General features: G+C 37.4%; 1 protein-coding gene across 7 annotated transcripts in view; it reads right to left on the bottom strand.

Annotated features, from left to right (window-relative positions):
* The window catches only part of LOC106064144 (aminopeptidase O-like), a 45,114-nt gene that overhangs the window by 13,186 nt on the left and 9,053 nt on the right, over positions 1 to 22,875 (bottom strand). For all 7 annotated transcript variants that reach the window (XM_056029498.1, XM_056029494.1, XM_056029500.1 and 4 more), the window contains 4 exons: positions 21,632 to 21,672; positions 13,552 to 13,615; positions 12,189 to 12,248; positions 6,157 to 6,240 (listed from right to left, as the gene is read on the bottom strand). In XM_056029498.1, coding sequence (XP_055885473.1) covers positions 6,157 to 6,240; positions 12,189 to 12,248; positions 13,552 to 13,615; positions 21,632 to 21,672 — 249 coding nt within the window. The remainder of the gene's footprint in view (positions 1 to 6,156; positions 6,241 to 12,188; positions 12,249 to 13,551; positions 13,616 to 21,631; positions 21,673 to 22,875) is intronic.

Raw genomic sequence — 22,875 nt, 5'->3', positions numbered from 1 at the left:
TTTCTCAGAGGCTAAGTCTGAACTCTCTAACAAGACATTTTAAAGTTGCCCTAATCGTATCACAGTAAAGAAAGGGGAGAGGAAGGCGGTGGTAATTGTTACACAGCTTACAGCAACTTACTCTGTTTGTTTGTCTGTCTGGTAGAAAATTTTGATCACGTTAAATTTCTCCCACGACCATTCTCGGATCAAGTCAAAACTTTGCACAAGTATTTCTTGTACCTAACAAAGCATGAATCAATAAAAAGAATTAACCAATTATTCAATTAAATACTGGTTATTAATTTTATTTGTACCAAAAAGAGAAATTTATCTTTCAGTAATAAAGATATATGACTAAATATGTACAAGTTATTTCTCCCACACACATTCTCGGACTAAGTTGAAACTTAACATAAATTATTTATTTTATCTAACAAAACATAAATCAGTTTTTAAAAAAATAACCCAATTAGTGAATTAATTATCGGTAATTAATTATTTTTTCTGAACAACAAGCATTGATATAGCAAGTGTTTCATGTGATTTTATGTGCTGATGCAATGATCAATTACTATTGCTAAACAATGTTATGTAGATCTTGCAGTTTAACACTGAAATGTACAAAGGTTTTCATAAACTATCAGTGTTACTAGAAGGCTAGTACAATGGCTACTAAAGGTCAACCCAAATACATAGATAAAATGTGTGCACTCGGTTGCACAACCCGTCATCGGGGAATGAGCAAACAGGCCACAAGCCAACTAGAAAACACCCATCGGGACAAAGGGGACAAAAGCAATGGCGTAACCAGAGCGTCCTTTGGCAACAAAGACTTCCTGTTCCCAATGTGTCAATAAGTGCGCAAAAGAGTGAAAAAAAAATTTCAAATGCGCACGACTGGAATAATTGTACCCTTCCCATCACAAACACACACATGTATGGTGTGGTGTAGATAGACCAGAGATCTTGTCTTTGAGGAGACTTACGTAAGACAGACTTATACACTTGCCCATCAAGCGGACAAGGAACAAGGGGACTATCTCTCTATAATTATGTCTCTATTTGTGAAGACTTGCCCAAGTCCACATCAAATGTCAACATGTCATAAAGCCACGATGCTTTTACTAGCTGGAATGGAGTTGGGGGAGGGGGGGCATATTAGCATGTGAAATTGGGGGAGGAAAGGGGGGGCAGCCATTTTCATTTTCGATACAGATGATCACACGAAATTTAAGTGTCGAGTTATTATGTTTGATTTGACCACCACCGCCATCTTCCCTTCCCAAACCCAAACAAAGTTCAGAAATCAGGCCAATCAGGGTGGCTTGAGGCCAGATTGGACATCTCAACGTTGGGTTAAGTTAGCATTGTTACATCAGCCTAACTTTTTTTTTCTGTCTTTCTATTTACGTCTGTGTGTGTGTGTCTGACCCCTCCCCCCGCTCTTTGTGGATGTGTCTGTCTCTCCCAATCCCGTCTCTCTGTGTTTGTGAATCTGTCTCTGTTTACCCCTCTCCCTCCTTTTGCCTCCTATATCTGCCTACCTCTCTCTGTCTCTGTCATATCTCTATACTTTCTCTCCTTTCTCTCTATCAAGTTTACGCACGAGTGAGCACACACACTTTAGCACGTTGTTTTTTTTTCTTCACTAGTCATATGCCAACGAACAGACGAGAGTTGGCCCCGTCGGTATTAATTTTAAAACAAAATCAACAAATACTGTCTGTTTCCGCATAATTATTTTTTGTAGTTTATTTAATTGAATTAAACTCAATTTGATCTTATAGTGGGGGACTGCTGAATGTTTTGCGTTGTAAAATTACCAGTGTGTAGTTATAGTCTTGAAGTAGCCCTAGCCATCTTTGCTTTTTTAATCTACATGTCTGATTCTAGATGTCAAATATTTATTATTTCACAAGCCTTTTCAGTTGAGTTACTATCAACTTTTAGAAGTATGTAAGAATATTTTTTCATACCATTCTTGAGATAATAATTAGTTAGAAAAGACTACCCTCTAATTCGGTTTGCTCCAGTATATATAGAAGACCTAGCCATTGTCTGTGTGGCTTTAAATCTATGTACTAAAGTTGGGACAGTGATGAGAAGTGTTCAGATAATGAACTAAACATAGATATTCTATAGCGCAATACGGGATTCGAGATACAGCATGTAAGTGGAAGACTGAGACTTCTTAATAAGTAAAATGTATTAACATGTGAAGAATAAAAGGAAATTAAATATTATACTGCTATTCAACCACAGCAGAGGCAACACGGTGCTCGCCCTTCATGCGTTCCAGAATTTAGGTCACCAATCGATTGGTTCGTACACCGAAAACTTGTACCGTACAAAGTCCTTCATCTATGTAAAAACACGTAGATCTAGTAAAAAAAAGGGTAAATATAAATGTATAAAAAAAAAATGTAAAGCCCTTTAGTATCCCTCCTGTTTGCCACTTAAACCGACTTTACATTGCCTCTTTCATCTTGCAGTGCAGAACTCGTTGACCTCACCATGCAAACAGGGGCGGACTGGGTGTCAAAAGGCATTTCTATACAAGTCCGGCCCATAAATTGTATATCATATGATGGGCCTCCAATTATAGGTCTACTTGTCCTGAAAATAATTATGTTAAGTTTAATGATGTATCAATAACTGTAAGCATGCTCTATATCTTGATAAGAAAGGTATAGGCATTATGTTGCTTATTCATCGCTAACTGTGTAGACCCTTAAAGGATGAAGCCTACAGTAGCACTGTCTACGGATGTAGACTATTACATTATTTCGGAAAATGTATTAAATTAAATTAGTATTAGGACCTACAATGTTGAGTCTGTAAATGATTTTTTTTTTAAACACGACGCTCAGAGGGCCACTTTGTTAAGAGAACATTATAAAACCTTTAACAATTCAATACGTGACAAAGTGGCATTCATGAGACCCTTTAGGTGACCCTACCGGCCCATTTGGGTACCGGCCCACCGGGCATTTTCCGAACGCCCATATAGCCAGTCGGCCCCTGCATGCAAACAATTTGACGCGAGGTCCGAAACATGCGCGAGGTCTTCATATGCCGCTTTTCTTTCTTCTTTAGGTCAATCGTCATTCTGTCTTCCTCTTCTCTCTCTCTCTTCACCAATGACTTTCTTTGAACCAGTGTTTAGAGTTTAAAATTAATATATAGACTGTAAGCAATGATAAAACACAACGATTCGAATCTTTCTTCAATAGTAGGCTGAGTCACACTGACGCAGTGATAACGCTCACTAGACCGCAGTACTTTTGTTTTGCGTGTTTCGGGTGTTCCTTCAGAATTGAAAATTATTGCATCCTAGAAGGGCGGAGGACGGCAGGGTTTGAACCCGGAAACATCAGAACGACAGTTCAGAGCGCATACCACACTATCAGGCAGCCATACTGCCTGTTAATTGGGTGCACGAGCTCTGAAGAGCCATTTTTGAATCGAATATATTGGTCGAACTTAGAATAATTCTTTAAAAAAAAAAAAATTTTAGAATGTTATATTTTATTGACAATCTTTTTTTTTTTTATTTCAACCTTCATAAATGTATTTTAAAGATTTTTTTTATATCATAAGGAAAAAAAAGAAAAACGAAATTTTAGAAACTGTGCAATGAGTGTCCAGTAGCCATGGCCGATAACAACGGCCTAATGGAGATTGAACACATTTATATTTCTTATGGGTTTGTTTTTTTAGGGAGTCAGAAGCAGGCAGAGCGGCGGCAGAAAGATTCCAGCCAAGCCTCAACGCTATCTCCCTACATCTTTCGCCTTTTATCTTTATTCTCAGAATTTGGTGCCAAATAGAAACAAACAAAAAAAAAAACTGAAGTCGGAGAAATGAAGAAATGCTATTTTCAAAATCTGGGACTTGAATTCATAAGGAAGACAACCCCGTACAGTTGTAGTGCATTCTGTTGGACATGGAGGTTGAGACTGCAAGAAATGGAAAGGGGGGGGGGGGGAATCGAGAACAAAAGAAAGACCGGAGACTGAGCAACATCCTGTGGGGGGAGGGGGGAGAAGATCACATTTTGTTGGCTCAGAATGTAAAAAAAAAAAAATCTTTTGACATGAATGTCTTATTAGCCATATCTGTGTCTGGGCCGTTTGTTTCAGGAGACACGCTTAATACATTGTGGATATTGAAGTCCATCATAGATCTACATCTAAATCTGTCTAAAAAATATCCCATTTAAATAAATGCACAAGACTGACATCATGTTGGCGTGCATCGAGGACGGGGATGTAGAACACAAAGAATAATGGAATGAGTGGCTGAGTGGTAAAAACAAAGGAGGGCAGGCTCAAGATCAAATCCCGATTCGAGCTAAGTTATGTCTACTGAGCGCCTAGTGGCAGCACGGGAATCTTCTCCCATATACCCCTCCCCCATTGGTTCACAAAAGTAATTGAATATGAGCGCAGTGAAACGAGCCTGCTATAAGCATGAAAATTGCGCTATATAAAAGCAATTAAAAAAAAACAAACACTAATTGGCACTACTTGAAATAAATAAGCAATACTAACATTATTTATCGGAAGGACATAAACAATGCCAACCTCATTCAAAGAAGTAAAATAAAAACAAGGTTACAAAGACAGTTGGTGTGGGAACACAAACTCACAATCGGCCCCCGAAGTGATCCACCCAGGCAGATAAAAAGGCGGGTTTCAATATTTCCAGTGAGAATATTTGAATGAAATTCTATCAAAGGCGAATGATAGAGAAATGATGGAGAAAGAAGGTTGACAAATCTTGTGTGGTGCCCGAACAGTCCAAGGGATAGGTGAAAGTGAAGGTGGTGTCATATAATGATTTTCTAATTGATGTGATTGTTTTGTAAAGGGCCAATCTCTTATTCAAAGCCTAAAGGGAAAAGTTGCATTTCTTTAAATTCCTTTAGTTATGTGTCCTATATGTGTTCTATTGCTGTGCAGGGCACGCGATAATATGAAAAACTACTTATTAATTGTTGTTTTAAATTATGTTCCACTTATATGCTTATTAAATAGATTTTTTCTCTTTAAATACATGAAAGAACTTACTTAACTTAGCAATACATTTGTGAAAAAAATATTGTTTTGACAAAAATCTAAAACCGTTTACATAAATGTGTAAAAAATATTTTAAATTGTCATCTCCCTTACTAAATAGCCTCTCGTGTTAGTTACTATTAATAGTGAATAGTTGTAAAAATGATGTATTTTTATGAAAACTACTGCCTGCATAGTTGATTTTAAAAATTACATTTTTCACTTTCAGAAAAGAGAAAAGTAGCCGTTGCATCAGAACTTTGAAAGGTCTAAAATATCATGATGTCGGATTTTCAAAATCTTTTCTAGTTTACGAGATCTAAACGGGACAGATGGACGGACAGACAGACCACACAAAACTAATAGCGTCTATTCCAATTTCAGGGGCCTCTAAAAACAACTAACTTTCATTGACTCATAAAACATGGGTGCAGCTTATATACAGTTACATATTGTTATTTGAGAGAACTGAAACGTAACTTCACACCAAAGGGAGCGGAATCTTTTGCAAATGGGATGGCATCGACACATAAGTCTTCTCGTTAAATGGAACAGAGGCTGATAAGGGCACATAATTGGACACAAGTCAATGTATTTACTACCAGCTCATATACAACTAGATGGAAATGAGAAGGCTGACACACTCGACAAGAGTGGGAGAACTAACTCACAAATAAACTCTGCACTCTATCCAGAAGACTTTAAGAAAATAATTGTAAATAAAATAAATGAGAAATGGACGAGCTCTCATCCAAATCACAAGAAAGATGACACTTACTATAAGCTATCCCGACAAGACCAACGTCTAATCTTTCGACTCAGGACCAGACACAATAAATGCGACAACACATGTACCGGAAGCTCAGAATTGGAACCAGTGAAATCTGCCCATGTGGAGTGTCATCAGAGAATGTCGACCACGTCCTCCAAAACTGCTCTCTTTACCAAGAGGCCCGTATAAGACATTGGCCCCAAATCACCCCCAATGGAAAGAAAATTTTATGGAGAGCTCCCTGATTTGGAAACCACTGCGCAGTTCATCTCATGTATTGGTCTAGTCATCTAAACACTCCAACATAACAATGAGAACGAAGAAGAAGAAAAATGTATTTACCTGCAATGATAGTATGTTGTGGGACAGCTTTGACTTTTTACCAACAGATCGGTTCAGTGATTTGCTTAACTTGATGGAAGCAACCTGGAAAAGAAATAACACAAAATAACAAAGGTAGTTCGTGTTTATACAAACCAGCTCGTAGATTTGTTTGTTTCCTAAGCAAGACAGGTAAAATGAGTCTACAATAATTTTGGCACCTCGGAACAGAAGGGAGAGAAACTCGATAACAAAAGCACTTTCGTTTTTATTTTTTTTTTAAGTGAGACAAAAATCCCATTAATTACCTAATTATAGCTGTAAATGTTAACATCAATTACTTGGCTTAACTTTGGATTAACAAAAAGTCATAAGAAAATTGCAAGTGTGGATATGAGAGACTATGAGTTACAAAATATCAGTAACGACAATCCTATCTTCCTCCATGGAGCATGTTTGTAACCGTCAATAGAATATGGTGAAATCGGTTTTTTCCAAGCTTATACCAACTCAATCTCTGGTCTGGTACATATTTTGTACACGTTATTTCCCCCACTTCCCATTCTCGGATCAAGTTGAAACTTTGCACAATTATCTATTTTGGACCAACTAATCTAATCTTATGAACATTTAGCAGGAATAGACAAAGTATAAGGACAGAGAACTACTTGGCACGGCTAGAACATCGCAGGGCTCAGACAGAGCAGTAAAAGATAGGGATACAAACTGAGACATTCGTGAGGCTGGACAAAAGAGCGTCCTGCACCATCTACAAAACAAAAGAAACTATTTTTGCAATCCAAGCTCTTAGAAACATTTTTAATGACGCGTTTTCACCACTACAAGCTCTTAGAAACAATTCTAATGCAGGTTTTCAACAGTACAAGCTCTTAAAAACAATTCTAATGCAGGTTTTCAACAGTACAAGCTCTTAAAAACAATTCTAATGCAGGTTTTCAACAGTACAAGCTCTTAAAAACAATTCTAATGCAGGTTTTCAACAGTACAAGCTCTTAAAAACAATTCTAATGCAGGTTTTCAACAGTACAAGCTCTTAAAAACAATTCTAATGCAGGTTTTCAACAGTACAAGCTCTTAAAAACAATTCTAATGCAGGTTTTCAACAGTACAAGCTCTTAAAAACAATTCTAATGCAGGTTTTCAACAGTACAAGCTCTTAAAAACAATTCTAATGCAGGTTTTCAACAGTACAAGCTCTTAAAAACAATTCTAATGCAGGTTTTCAACAGTACAAGCTCTTAAAAACAATTCTAATGCAGGTTTTCAACAGTACAAGCTCTTAAAAACAATTCTAATGCAGGCTTTCAACAGTACAAGCTCTTAAAAACAATTCTAATGCAGGTTTTCAACAGTACAAGCTCTTAAAAACAATTCTAATGCAGGTTTTCAACAGTACAAGGTCTTAAAAACAATTCTAATGCAGGCTTTCAACAGTACAAGGTCTTAAAAACAATTCTAATGCAGGCTTTCAACAGTACAAGGTCTTAAAAACAATTCTAATGCAGGTTTTCAACAGTACAAGCTCTTAAAAACAATTCTAATGCAGGTTTTCAACAGTACAAGCTCTTAAAAACAATTCTAATGCAGGTTTTCAACAGTACAAGCTCTTAAAAACAATTCTAATGCAGGTTTTCAACAGTACAAGCTCTTAAAAACAATTCTAATGCAGGCTTTCAACAGTACAAGCTCTTAAAAACAATTCTAATGCAGGTTTTCAACAGTACAAGCTCTTAAAAACAATTCTAATGCAGGTTTTCAACAGTACAAGGTCTTAAAAACAATTCTAATGCAGGCTTTCAACAGTACAAGGTCTTAAAAACAATTCTAATGCAGGCTTTCAACAGTACAAGGTCTTAAAAACAATTCTAATGCAGGTTTTCAACAGTACAAGCTCTTAAAAACAATTCTAATGCAGGTTTTCAACAGTACAAGCTCTTAAAAACAATTCTAATGCAGGTTTTCAACAGTACAAGCTCTTAAAAACAATTCTAATGCAGGTTTTCAACAGTACAAGCCTATATTGTTGATGAACATACACATACAGCGTAGAAGCAGAGGACCACAGAATGCGATACCTTTACAATGAAATTATTGATGCTATAGTTGTACACGTGAATTTACGAGTTCATGAATAAGAAGAAGTGGCTTTTATTTTTTTTAATCTAATTTCCGGAAGTGGTTGTCAACTCTCTTAAATCCAGTTTGAAAAAAAACGTTTTACTTTTGAAAAGTGGCAGCATTCAGGTTGTCGCGCGGTCAAGTCAGATGATGTGTTCATTAACTAGAGACAGATGTATAAACAGACCAAAAGTGGCAATATTGATTTTGAAATAAAACCCAGACAACCCAGAAAGTGAACAATACTATATACAATAGAAGTGCTTTTGAAAGCTGATTTCTGTATTGAGTTTTATAATGGTACTATTGAGTTTCCACCCAGCTTTCGTTGCCCACACACAGCAGACGTCATGGACATAAACCAGAATGTGCCCGAAAGAAATAAAATGTTAACATACATTAAAACATTTCTAACGTACTCTACAGTCTTGAGTCGATAACTACTACACATAGTCACTTAAAAATTAATTAGTGAAGTGACAGATTCTTAAGATCAGTGAAATGTGAAACAGTCTATTACATCTTTGACAAATGTATGCAGCCCTGAAAGACAGGTTTCTGTTTTGTTGTTGTTGTTTTTTTCTTTTTTTAGCGAAGAAGAATTTTTTTTCTTTATTATTTTAAAAAATAATAAGACAAAAATCTGGCAGGAGGGGCTTGCGTACGTATTGATTACAAACTTTTAAGACATTGCGTAATGTTGAGGCCGGCATTCATGTTTTGATGGGTCCTTTTTACTTGTATTTTAAAATATCTGCATCTAATTTTCTATCTCACACGTACGGAAAGACTATCAGTCTCACAATATAAAGACAAAACGACTTTTAGAGTTAGGGGATGAACATCATATAGGTTAGTTTTGGCAACAAAAAAAAACTTTACTTCTTATAACTACTTTACAAAACTTCAACATTTTGTGTAGAGTTTAGAGATCGGCGCGTCCAGTCTACATACAATCTACCGGTATATAGGTCTGTGCTTTAGTCTCATCAGCTCGTGATGTAAACTATCGATTTGTTTCGAACAGCACTTTTAACGACCACTTCGTTGCCAACTGTTTACCAAACTTGACGATTATTTCCCCAAAGATGCCCTCCCTCTAGCCATTGCCCGTGAAAGTGGAGCGTAAATAAATGAAGGAACTCTACAGATCATAGCTTCTGAACAGTCTGTCGGATACAGTGACAGAAGGACATGCCTGCTAATTGAGGAGGTGGCGAGGGCAGCGTCCAGGACTCGCTGTGAGGGTGTCGAGTTCCCTTCATTATGCTATCTCGACCAACACTCTGGTTTCATATTATTGTAACTCAAAGCCATTTGATAGATACACGCTGATTTCTATTGCTAAGAAACATCTTTTAAAAAATGTTTAAAGAGTCGCGCTTATAAGCAAACAACGTGGGCGAAGTAAATATGATATATTTTTTTTTTAGTTTTCGCAAAATAAACAATTCGAATTATAATTTGAATAAAATAGACACGATATTTTATTTGATCTAATGTGAATCGAACGAGAGGCGGACAGAAATTAAAAAAACAAAATCGTCTCTCCTCTTTTCAAAATAAGCAAAGAATTAACTAGCAAAATTTAAAAAAAACAAATCTTTAAAAAAAAAAAAAAAAGCTTATCTAAAGGAGGAGAAATTGAAACTTGTTTTGCCTACGTTAACAATGGAAACTTGTTTTGCCTACGTTAACAATTGAAACTTGTTTTGATTATGATGAAGATATAGTGTAGCGTTTGGTTCTCTTCTTCAGATTTGTTTAAACTATCAGCACAGCCACAGACACATAGTTTGTGTTGTATCACAGTTTCTTCTAATTAGTATTTTACTTGGTTATAGTTAATAGACTTTTATTTTCAATGTACTCTCAAATCTATAGGTATACAAATTATAAGCTCTGAATGAATTACCTCTACACCTTCCTTCTCTCTCTCTCTCTCTCTCACACACACACACACACTCTTTCTCTCACTCACTCTTTTTTTTTCGCAAGATAAATTATTCACACACCCCTTTTTTTTCCCCGCTAGTGCAGACAAGCACATATGCCAAGGACAGCTGCCAAAACTGAAATAAATATAAGCCCATGACTTTAGTGCATCGCTCTAGCCGCGTCTAGCGTGTCAAGTTCCGCGAAGGTTTGTGGTGTTCGGACAAGTGCGCAGGCTTAAACCACATTGTATTCCTGCAGTTGACGCTGGTTTAAACCACATTGTATTGCTGCAGTTGACGCTGGTTTAAACCACATTGTATTCCTGCACTTGACGCTGGTTTAAACCACATTGTATTCCTGTAGTTGACGCTGGTTTAAACCACATTGTATTCCTGTAGTTGACGCTGGTTTAAACTACATTGTATTCCTGCAGTTGACGCTGGTTTAAACCACATTGTATTCCTGCAGTTGACACTGGTTTAAACCACAATGTATTCCTGCACTTGACGCTGGTTTAAACCACATTGTATTCCTGCACTTGACGCTGGTTTAAACCACAATGTATTCCTGTAGTTGACGCTGGTTTAAACCAGATTGTATTCCTGTAGTTGACGCTGGTTTAAACTACATTGTATTCCTGCAGTTGACGCTGGTTTAAACCACATTGTATTACTGCACTTGACGCTGGTTTAAACCACATTGTATTCCTGCACTTGACGCTGGTTTAAACCACATTGTATTCCTGCACTTGACGCTGGTTTAAACCACAATGTATTCCTGCGCATAAGGAAAACAAACAACAGAAAGGTGCCGAAAGTAAAAAAAAGGGTGGGGGAGGACTCGCGTGTCTTTATTTTCTGCAAGGTCAAATAAATCCATGAAGACATTGACAATCACAGAGATAGTCCTAATTCATCTACACAATGGAATACATTTCGTGTGTTAGATGGGGCAAGTCAGTCACTCAAGGTTGGCTTTTCACATGGACTCGATATAATAATAATAATAATAATTTCATATATAAAGCGATGTTAACTCTTTCTCTCCTAACTGACGATACCAGCGTTGATTCCACCAGAATGTGGTAAATAATTACGGGGAGAAAGAGTTAACAAAACATAATGTAGTCTCAAGGCCCTGTGATAACATAAACACAAACAGGAGAGTTAAAATAAGAAACTAGTCTTTAAAAGTTTGAACAGACAGGCCTTAATGTTCTTGAATGTAATGAAGCATGCTGTCTGTCTTCAGATCAATGGGGAAAGTGTTTGGACTTCTATACGCTTATAATCTCAACAGCCTTTTCTAAATATTAAACTTCAGAAAGATCCGAGGTTATACAAAGACCGCAACACACAAAGATCAGAAGTTGTATTTATACGGCTATTGGACTCCCCGATGACCTGCTATCCACTGTCAAAAAATGCAAACAAACTTAATGGCCATATCACAAGGTCCTCAGGGCTTGCAAATACCTTCCTACAGGTAACAGTACCAGGAAAAAGAAGAAGAAGCAGACAAAGAACAGAGGTGGGAAGACAAGATAAAAGAATGAAAGAAAGAAATTCTATTCAACCCAAAAGACAGGGAGGAATGGAGAAAGACGGTCATCAGATCTTATGTGGTGCCCCCACGGTTCAACAGACTAAAGGAGAGGAGTAGAAACTTCACAAAGCATTCATTATGAATATCCCTTAATTCGTTTCTCCGTGTATTGCCCAATGCGACGAATCTACGACGAACCCATGAAGCGGGTGTAGACGGTGGAAAAGAAGACTTGATAATAACTTTAAAAGTTTTCAAGACTTTTATTAGTACTTATAAAACACAGCCACGGACACAGTTATATGTACAACAAATATCTACGAGTACAAATACAGAACATGTCATGTACACAAGGGGAAATAGCTCTAAGTACAAAAAGAATACGAATCTTTACAAGAAAACAATCAGATGTACATTCTATGCATAGATACCTGATCATAGATGTCTTGAATGTAAGGAGAGCAGAGCTCGGAGCTCATTGTGTCCAGTTCCTTCAAAAAAATAATAAACATTTCAACGAGACTGATGAGAAAGAAAATAAAAATTAAAACATTTTGGTCTTAAAAGTCTCGTTTCAAGTGTAATAACTCTATTAGCTGCTAGTTTCTATTCAGCATAAAAAGCTTATATTATAAAAAGTTCATACACTTTTAACCAGTGTTGTACGCAGATAGTAGGCCTATCTGTCATACATTAAAGGAAAGACTATGTTCAACTCTGTTGTTTGTGCAATACAAAGTTGTACACTCAAACGGTTAAGGTTGCATTCAAATCTGGTGAGGAAAATGTCTTTCGGTGCGTACGCCGATGAATCTTTCTGGATATGTTTACTTCACAGAGGACATTTAAAATGAATATATTTCAACGAAAGACTAAAAAGAATGGATTTTATGCAAAGGCTGTGTTTCGATCCTCTAAAATAAAGATCTGAATTAATAACTATATAATCTCTGTCCAAATCTCTGTCTAAACCGAAGCATAGTTTTGGTTATGATGTTTAGAACAAATAAAAAACGAAATGCGTGAAGGTAAAAAAAAAATCTGTATCTGACAAACACAACACCGGGTGTTAGAAAGTGAAGAGTCTGTATCTAGCAAACATGACACCGGATGTTAGAAGAGTCTGTCCCAAGCAAACAGGACACCGGATGTTAAAAAGTGAAGAGTCTGTCCTTAGCAAACACGACACCGGATGTTAGAAAGTGAAGAGTCTGTATCTAGCAAACATGACACCGGATGTTAGAAGAGTCTGTCCCAAGCAAACAGGACACCGGATGTTAAAAAGTGAAGAGTCTGTCCTTAGCAAACACGACACCGGATGTAAGAAAGTGCGACTTTTTTGGTTACATAAGAGTTGCAAAAATGTACGTCACAAGTTACATAAGGGGGAGTGCGTGGTGGCCGAATGGTAGAGCGCTGGGCCTCTGAACTGAGGGATTCCCGAGTTCGAATCTCGGTGAAGGCAGGAATTTTAATTTCGGGATTTTAAGGACGCCACTGAGTTCGCTTGACATTAGTTGTTGAAAGTAAGCGGTTGGTCTTTGTTGCTGGTCACATGACACCCTCGTTAACCGTCGGCCATAGAAACAGATGACCTTTCCATCATCTGCCCTATAGATCGCAAGGTCTGAAAGGGGGAAAGTGACTATACTAGTTACACAAAAACCTGTCTCAAATGTGTTTGGCTTTGCTGTCTGTAGACAGAAGAGACACCTGAAGCCACCAACCGCCCCACACCCTCTAGCTAACATTTCGTTAGGGTGGTAATGAGAATGTGTAAAAGTTGTCATTTACCTGAGGCAAACCTGAACTGTCCAGCCAATCTTTACAAACTTGGTCAACGGTCAATCCAGTCTTTCTATTCAACACAATCAAACAAGCAGAAGATGGAATAAAAAGAAAAACAAAACTTATATTAGGAAAAGAACGCGCGCGCGCGCGCGCGCACACACACACACACGCACACGCACGCACGCACGCACGCACGCACGCACGCACGCACTCCGGGACGGACAAATCTGAGAAGGGGGCAGTGTTACGACCCTATTGGCGGCGCAAAAGGGTTAACTATAGGCTCAGCTGACACACACGTGAATCACTCAGGTCAGCGGGGCCATGGACAAGGGACAGTATTACAATTACACGATTACACGCAAATATGACCAATGTTATGGTCATGTGATCGAAAGCCTGCGTGTACGAGTGACAGTGTGTAGGAAAGCGCAGTTCAAGACCGGAGAGCGTCGAGACCGGGACTGTTAGTCTGGCTATGAAGTCGGTCCTGGTCGAGTCCTCATGTGTTGATGTACAAGTCCAGAAAGAGAGACAGTAGAGTTTTGTACGGTGATGTACAGAGGGACATTTTTAGTTGTTGATGTGTTATTGTGTTGTGTTTAGCAGTGTTTACAGAAGGCCTGATTAGGAAGAGAGATCGTAACACTGGTGTCAGAAGTGGGATTTCCTATGGCTTCTGTAAAACTGCTAGATGAACTGAATCTGAAAGAACTGAAAAAAGAGCTGAAATGGCGAGGACTGAAGTACTACGAAAGGAACAACGAAACTCTTAAAGAACGTCTCCGGCAAGCCCTAGTGGATGAAGAGGAAGATCCGAACACGTTCCTCTTTGAACTCGAACCTGATGTGGTAGAGCTCTTGATCACATTTCAAAAACAGATGTTGGCTGGCTTTCAGAATGTGATCAAGGGTGACTCGCAGAAAGAGACAGATGAAGAAACCAGAGAAGAGACCGAGACCAGTAGTTCAACCAACGCTTTTGCTACAGACATATATGATGTGAGTGCCTCCAGCAGCCAGATAGAACAAGACAACGTCGTGTCTTACCTCAAGCCTTTGGCTGAGGACATTAAAGACATCTGTCAATCTGTCAGTGCTGATGAGAGGAACTCGAATCCTGATGGCTGCACCCAGATGTTTGGCAAGAACTTTGTGTGTCGAGCTTTGCAGGGAGAACACCAACTCCAAGGAACCCATCGGCAAGGTCTGCACCCAACAGACGTTTGTCCTGCTGACGATACCATAGTGAGAAGCCCTGATGATGGTCAAGTAAGTGAACTGGAGCCTGATGCTGAAGATGAGGGTCCTTCGCAAGTGGAGTGCTGCCAACTTGCTCCACTAGTTTGCCCTCCGGATAAGCCTGAAGATGATGTGTGCCACTATTTCCCTTCCTGTGGACCTGATACCCATTCCCAAAACCCATCTCTTGAAAGCCCTATGAAACAACCTGATAGGCCAACGATCTTGGTGACCCCTGTCCTGACACATCCCTCCCCATGTGTTAAGTGGCTGCTCTCAGTAGTGAGCGACCAAAGAAGACGACGTCTGCTGAGTCCAAAGTGCATGGCGATGCAACCACGACGTCAGTGCAACCAGGTGAAGGTCAACTGGAGTAGGAGAAAGAGACATACGCAGAATACAACGCAGATGGCTCCATCGAGATGGCAATATAAGCCCATTGTCGCCCCCACCGATAGACCTCCTCCTGCATCGATTCACCTCGACTGCCCATGTCGTGTGATAGATTTTGTCCGGGACGGACAAATCTGAGAAGGGGGCAGTGTTACGACCCTATTGGCGGCGCAAAAGGGTTAACTATAGGCTCAGCTGACACACACGTGAATCACTCAGGTCAGCGGGGCCATGGACAAGGGACAGTATTACAATTACACGATTACACGCAAATATGACCAATGTTATGGTCATGTGATCGAAAGCCTGCGTGTACGAGTGACAGTGTGTAGGAAAGCGCAGTTCAAGACCGGAGAGCGTCGAGACCGGGACTGTTAGTCTGGCTATGAAGTCGGTCCTGGTCGAGTCCTCATGTGTTGATGTACAAGTCCAGAAAGAGAGACAGTAGAGTTTTGTACGGTGATGTACAGAGTGACATTTTTAGTTGTTGATGTGTTATTGTGTTGTGTTTAGCAGTGTTTACAGAAGGCCAGATTAGGAAGAGAGATCGTAACAATATATATATATATATATATATATATATATATATATATATATATATATATTACAATACTGTCAGATTGATTTCCCTTTTTATATAAACAAAATTAATTGCTAATTACTTTTTTTTCTTGGGGAGGGGGGTTTGATTCGTGTTCTACAACTGGTGGCTTATCTAGAAGAGGTTCTCACTCTCTGCAATGAGACCAACCTCGGAGAATCTTCAGTTCTTCGTCCTAGTTGTGTCCTCTTATTTTCAATATCGTTCTGTTGTTTGTTTTGTTTCATTCACTATCTCTACGCTCCATTCTTCCATTGCGGGCTGTTTCGATTTACCTTTTTAAAAGATGTTTGTGCTTCGGCTAATAAAAGAAAGGTAATCATATATTCTCCCGTATTGTGATGATCTACAGGATTAAGCGGATGAAGGTCCGCCTCGGATGTAATAAACTCCGTTTACGCCTCTGACACAAATATTAACTTCTATAGAAAAAAGTAATGTATTCACAAATGTCTATACTACAGTACACTATAGAAAATAATAAGTCATTGGAGGCTTATAGTTGGATTAGTTAATGAAAATACAAACTCAATCCTGTATTATTCTGTCCCATAAATCTCTACAGCATCACGTGACTGGAGCCAGGGAAAGTAGTATCGAATACTTCTGTTTCCCACAAGTCTTATTGTTAATACCGTAGAGTCCATTCACGCCAAGCAATGCTGGGAGACTAATGAATCTTTGGCGTTTTGCTTTTGTTCGTTTTGCTTCTTTTTTTTTTTTAAGCCAGGCCGTAAAGCGTTAAGAGAAAGAGGGAGGAGGAGGGGGGGGGTAGTATAATTGAAGTGATATAATCTCAACCGTTAAGCTTAGCCGGAGGTAAAAACAAAATTGGCTGTGATTAACTGCATTTTGAACTACTCTAATAGTAATATAGCATGATATATTCTAGGATAGAAAACTATTGATTGTGAGCCAATTAGAAAACAAAACAGTGACCGTTAAGAACGAGATAATATAGGGAGCGCCAGTTTGTAGGCGGCCTGTGGGGCAGACGTTCTTTGCATGTTACAATACACAAATTCATAATACACTGTGGCCAATTAGCACTGGGAAGGCATAGCCCTAGACCGCACTAGATGGAAAGAGACGGTGACCAAGAAAGCTATGGACAGTGAAAAAACATGGGCCTCAGATCTGGAAGAAAAGCGTGCCATACGGAAAATGGCCGAATCCTCTACTACCAAAGTGGAAGGCCCCTTAACCTGCGATATAAGTGGACGGGAGTGTCCCTCCAAAATAGGGCTCCACAGTCACATGAAAAAAGGTTCGGGATGAACCATAGTCGTTCTACGACTGAAGGAGGCCAACTAATTAGCACGATAGCCTTTATACTTTAAAAAAAATGTGTTTTGAGTATTCATATAAAGTGCAGACTTAGTTTTCAGACCAAATGTGCAGCCATTCAGAAGATCACGTGTAGCTAGTGAATTGACGAGAACATATAAAGGTCACAAACATTAAGCTCATTCATTTGCCAAATACCAAATGATTTTTTTTTTATAAATGTCAAAAAGACAAAACAGTTTGTTTCCACCACCACCTTCTTTTTTTCCTTTTTAGTTTCTCCCACAATACAGTAGTTGACACTAAGACGTTTAAATCTTGTTTCACAATGTTCAATATAGAAACAGGATAAATCATTTTAAAATCAAGACGACGGATAGTGGACTGTCGTTCGGTCGTCTCGATACCCTGCCCGCTGCTATCCCCAGTCGTCTTGTGGGAGGCTTGGGCTAGGATTCCATTCAGGGGCGTAGCTAGGAATTTGCCATCATTTGGGGGCCCGGAGGGGGTTGACCTCTTTGGGGGACCTGCATATTGCGTAATATTTAATGTAAAAAACACTCATTTGGGGGCTCCCCTCAAGTGGGGGCACGGGGGATTGTCAAATTCTCCTCCCTCCTCCCCCACCCTAGCTTACACCACTGATTCCATTCTCTTCAACTCTGAAGGAACATCCGAAACGTGAAACATTTTACAAACAGACAAGATAACAGTTCAAAAAGCTTGAACTGTGTCCAGTTGGTCTGACGTATGATGGTTAATAGATAAGTCGGTGACATGCCAACTACTTACTCATAAAGACTATAATATTCTGTCAAGCTTTATAGACAAATTGTTTCGTTTAAAAATGATGTGGGTTTTTTTTTAATTTTGTCTCATTTTAATGCAAAACAAAAACAAAAAAAAAACAACAAAGAAATTAAAAAAAAACAATCTTGGTATGTCAAGGGTCGAGTTCAATGTAAATCCGAAACATTGTCGATAATGACAAAAAAACAACAACAAAGATAATGGAGCACTCTTTCTTCATGTTTCTTGGACACTAAATTGGTTTTAAAAAATGTTTTCTAATCGATGAATTGTAAGTGTACATGAAAATAAGTAAGCAACAGAGAAAATATCTGGGATAGTTTTGTTTTCAAATCCTGGGCGTACAATCTAGAACAGAGGTTCTCAAACTGTGGTCCGCGGACTCCCGGGGTCCGCGAGACGACCGTAGGGGGGTTCAAAGAAAGCTGAAAATCGTATACAATTAAAATAATTTCTTTACTAAAAGCAAGTTTTATTCGATCGGATAATTTGACTAACCAACTTGCCCCTCACTACTATACAATAAGTAATTAGGACCTACGAACTATTCTATTCCATAACCACCTAAACCAACAATTTGAAGACATTCTTCACTTGGATATTTCTGACTAGAAAATGAGCCTTTTTGCGCTTAGAAAAACTCAGATCCAAATCACAGATGAATTCATTTTAATAAATGGAGCAGCTTGTTGAAATATTTAAAAAAATTAAAAAAAAAAATCGAGGAACTTAAAACCAATGTTTGAACAAGGAGACCACAAATTCTGTTTTCAAAACAGTTTCCAATTTGATATCAGAGGGTCATTGCACAGAAATTGTTGATTCTTTTCTCGTCTTCTTGTTCAGTAGAACGTGGATTCAGTGCAGTTATGAACGTCGACAAATAAAAGAAACCGACTTGAAATTCATGTTCTATGATATTTGTGGCTGTTATTTACAAACACTGAGCCAAACACAATGTAAATACACTCATAAAAACTCATCAAGTTTATCCAAATCATTTTTTTTTATTTTATACAAAATTTAATTCAATAAACACTCCCCTTCAGCGATATTTATTTTCTACATTTGTAATTAATGTACTATGCATTTATGTAGCCTAAGGGTCAGTGGGCAAATTTAGACAATATAATGAGGTCCCAGGGTAAAAAAAAAGTGTGAGAACCTTTAAAAACATGACCTCGATAAATATATAGTGGGGTCTCATGTTGTTTATATTATACCTGAATTATAATTAAATGGCAGCCACGTGTTTTTGTGCTATAGAAGTAATGTGCTGGAGTCAGCTGGAGTGATGAAAAAAAAAAAACAACTAAAAAAAAAGAAAAGTAATAAAGGATGCTATACTACTTCGTGGTAGACTAGGCATACCCAGAGTCATGGAATGTAGTATTTCAAACATGTCGTTAGTTTCATAAGGAATTTGTTTCATATTCAACGTTTTCAACATTTTCTCAGCAATTTACATTTTTTTTTTCACCAACCCAAGGGATACAACCAAGAAAATGATACAGTGCATTGATTTAAAAATTCAATATTCTGAATATGTAAATCTGTTATGTTATCTGAAGTCTGAAGACCTAATCACTAAAGTAAAAAAAAATAATGATAATAATAATGAACTCCTATACATCTGGAACTGAAACAGAATAGTACTATTGTCTACCATTACCTTGCACAACATAAGCTGCTTAAGAACACAAGAATTTAATGCAATATAGCCACACACAATGAGAATGCAAAACCAATAGGAAATTGTCTCTGAAGCTTATTCACAGATTAAACTATATCTTATACCAGAGATATATTGATGGTTTCCATTGTTTCGTTTTAAAACTTTTGATAACATATCTCATTATAATTCCAAAAAAAAAAAAAAAAAAAGATAAGAAACCTTCAGATTCTTGGTACTTCATATGTACAAAAGTATACCACTAATACAAAATTTCTTGCAAAAAACATGTCTCTGCCAATAAAATTCTATCTGGTTTTGATGTTCTGCTTGTTGTGTCTTAATGGCTGGCACTCTCGTCCAGCCCCAGCCCACCTGCAGTCTTTTTACTATGACAAAGTGTGTACAGTATGTACTGTAGACACCAGAAGAAGGCAACTTAAAATTCATGAAATCGTTTTGGTGTTCAGAGGTTGGAAACTTTATTGACTTAAGGGGGCAACAAAAATGTGTAAAACCTCATGGCTAGATGCACAAAAACTTCAGTACAAAATCTGAAACAATGAGGCAAGTTTTTCTGTACAATCACTTTATAAGTCAGTATAATCAGCTTGCATGTAGGACAGCAGGCATTTCAACATTTCAAGCCTTCCCCTTTAGTTCCAGTACATACAACAAAAATAAATGCACTGTAACATCTAACAACAAAGTCTGTCATTTCAAGTATCATTAAACAAGTCTGTAGAAAGTTAAAAAAAAAAATTGTTGATTTTTTGACAAAAAGATTTCTCAAAGAGTTGTAAAGTTGGTAATGTCAGCTGCAAATGCTAATGTTGCTATTCTCAGTTGTTACAAATATAGCTAGAATAAGGAAAGATATTACTTTACAAATATAGCTAGAATAAGGTAAGCTGTTACTTTACAAACCTAGCTAGAATAAAGCCATTCATGTAGGCCTAACAACATTGTGCAAACCTACAGATACAAGATTTTCCACTTTACTAAATGAATTAACAACTGTTGGTAGCTCTGTGGGGTGTCTTGATTAGGCTATGTTCAAACAAAGGTAAAAACTCAACTTTCAACTAATAGTCAAACACAGGCAAAGGTTAACAATGTAATGAGACAAGCAAGAGCAATTCAATTCACAAAAACTCTTGCTCCTTTGGCAATTAAATTGTTGAAAAATATGAAACTTACTGTTTTAAATTTCGCATGTAATGTTAAAGAGAAACTGGGGTATGAAAGTATATCTTGTGTGCTATTGTACAAATGTTTGTTTTAATCATGTATTGTTTTTTGTAATACACAATTATAAAACAAATTTCCTGATGGATATTATTATTATAAAAATTTAATATATAATGAAGGGAATCCGTCTGTGTCTTCGCTCAACTAAATACCCAAGTCCAAAAACCTTTTCAAATAACAAAACTTGCTTATCTCTAAAGACACTAACTTATGAACTGTTTTCTTTATTCCCTAACTAATCCTAGTCTTGGTTTTTATCATGACATTATTGTTGCTCTATGAAATGAATCTTAACTTTTACATACTAAATTCCAATTTGTAAAGAAAAAATGTTTTGTAAAATGTTTTACATATTTCCGATGTTCCTTCAGAAACCTCCCGCAGGACGACGGGGGATGGGAGCGGGCAGGGTTTGAACCCGGGACCATCGATAAATCCAAACGACAGTCCAGCATGCAAACCACACGACCAGGCAGCCATCCATGTAAACTAGCATAACCTATAACACAAATGTAATTTACTAAAACTATTTATAAAAATAAAAAAATCAATAATGTCTTAAAAAATCTTTTTTTTTTCTATGTATTTTGCTGTAATATCAATGCCAGAAACATCAAACAGAATACATTTTTTTTTTTACAAAAGCCCAAATTACTAGATAACTTGTTTGATGCTGGAATTTCTTTTTTTTAATCATCATGCAAAACTCCATTTATAATCCAGTTTACTTTACCAACTTAAAGCTTACAATTTTCCTACAAATTCTTATTCTGATATTTGAAATCATCAGTTCATAAAATAAATTCAAACTACATACAATAGCTTACCCTAAGTTTGGACACTGTTTAAAAATAAAGTGTAAAAAGTCCTGCAAAAAAAAAAAAAAAGATTCAAACATAAAGCTTTTATTATAGACACTATAGTTGATTCAGAATACATTTAATTAATCTCTTGCAAAAAAGAATATTATTAAAACAGGGTTTTTGTATGTCTTAGAATTTTAATTAAAATATATCATTTATCCTTTGTTAGCTTTTTCTGTATTCCTATATGGTGGTAAAAGCTGGACACTGAACACTGAGGATGAACAAAGAATTCAAGCCTTTGAGAATAAATGCTAAAGACAAATACTAGGTATCCAATACCAGAAAAAGAAGAAAATCGAGTTTGAACTCTGGCTGGCTAAAGGTGATGAACTCCTCAATTCTGTGAAGAGACAAAAGCTGAGCTGGCTCGGTCCTATTGTAAAACATGACTAACTATCAAATGTCAGCCTCCAAAATATATATATATTGTTCATCCATCGTGGTTCGATGATGACCACTTTGTCAGCCAGGGGGCTGAGGGCTTTGCACTGGGTTTTTTTGCATCCTCATGTGGCTGGTGAAACCTATGTGAGCCCTAAATATTCGGCTGCACACTGGGCAGGTTATTCCAGCTGGAGCTAGTGTCGTGGGCTTTGCTTTTCTTCTCTGGCATTTTTCTTCTGCCAGCGTGGTTCTCTTTTCCTCAGCAACCTGTGCGCCAGTTTTCACAGCGCGACGCGAAAATACAGTGGATATGAAGAAAGGGTTGGGCAAAGAAAAGCTGGCTGGATAATGTAAAAGAATGAAAGGAGAAGTCTCTCTCAATATCTAAGAACAGCTGCTGACCAAAAAAAATGGAGGGATTTGGCAACAAGAACTGTCACAGCACCCCTACAATGAAAGTCAAGAGACAGATCAGATGAGATAAGATAATTTTTTTAAAAAAAAGTTAATATACTTTCTAAGAGGAAACCAAATGAAACAGGTTTAACATTATTCTTAAAACTTTTTATAAATCAATAATTTTCAAACTGGTTACATACATGAATTAATTTGACTTCAACTATTTTCTACTTGTCCTGAATCTTAAATTTTAGAAACATAAGTTTATCATGAAATGTTTATTTAGTCAGGATATTTAAAAGACTTTTATTTAAAGTTTAAATGCAATGCCTTGACTTCAACTTCTGTCATTTATAGCTAATTAGACAAATTTAAATCTCATAAGGAGAATTGTTATAAATATTTATCTTTGTTTTACATGT

The sequence above is a fragment of the Biomphalaria glabrata genome, chromosome 5, assembly GCF_947242115.1.
Source record: "Biomphalaria glabrata chromosome 5, xgBioGlab47.1, whole genome shotgun sequence".
Classification (NCBI taxonomy): domain Eukaryota; kingdom Metazoa; phylum Mollusca; class Gastropoda; family Planorbidae; genus Biomphalaria; species Biomphalaria glabrata.
This window is presented reverse-complemented; position numbering and strand designations above follow the sequence as displayed.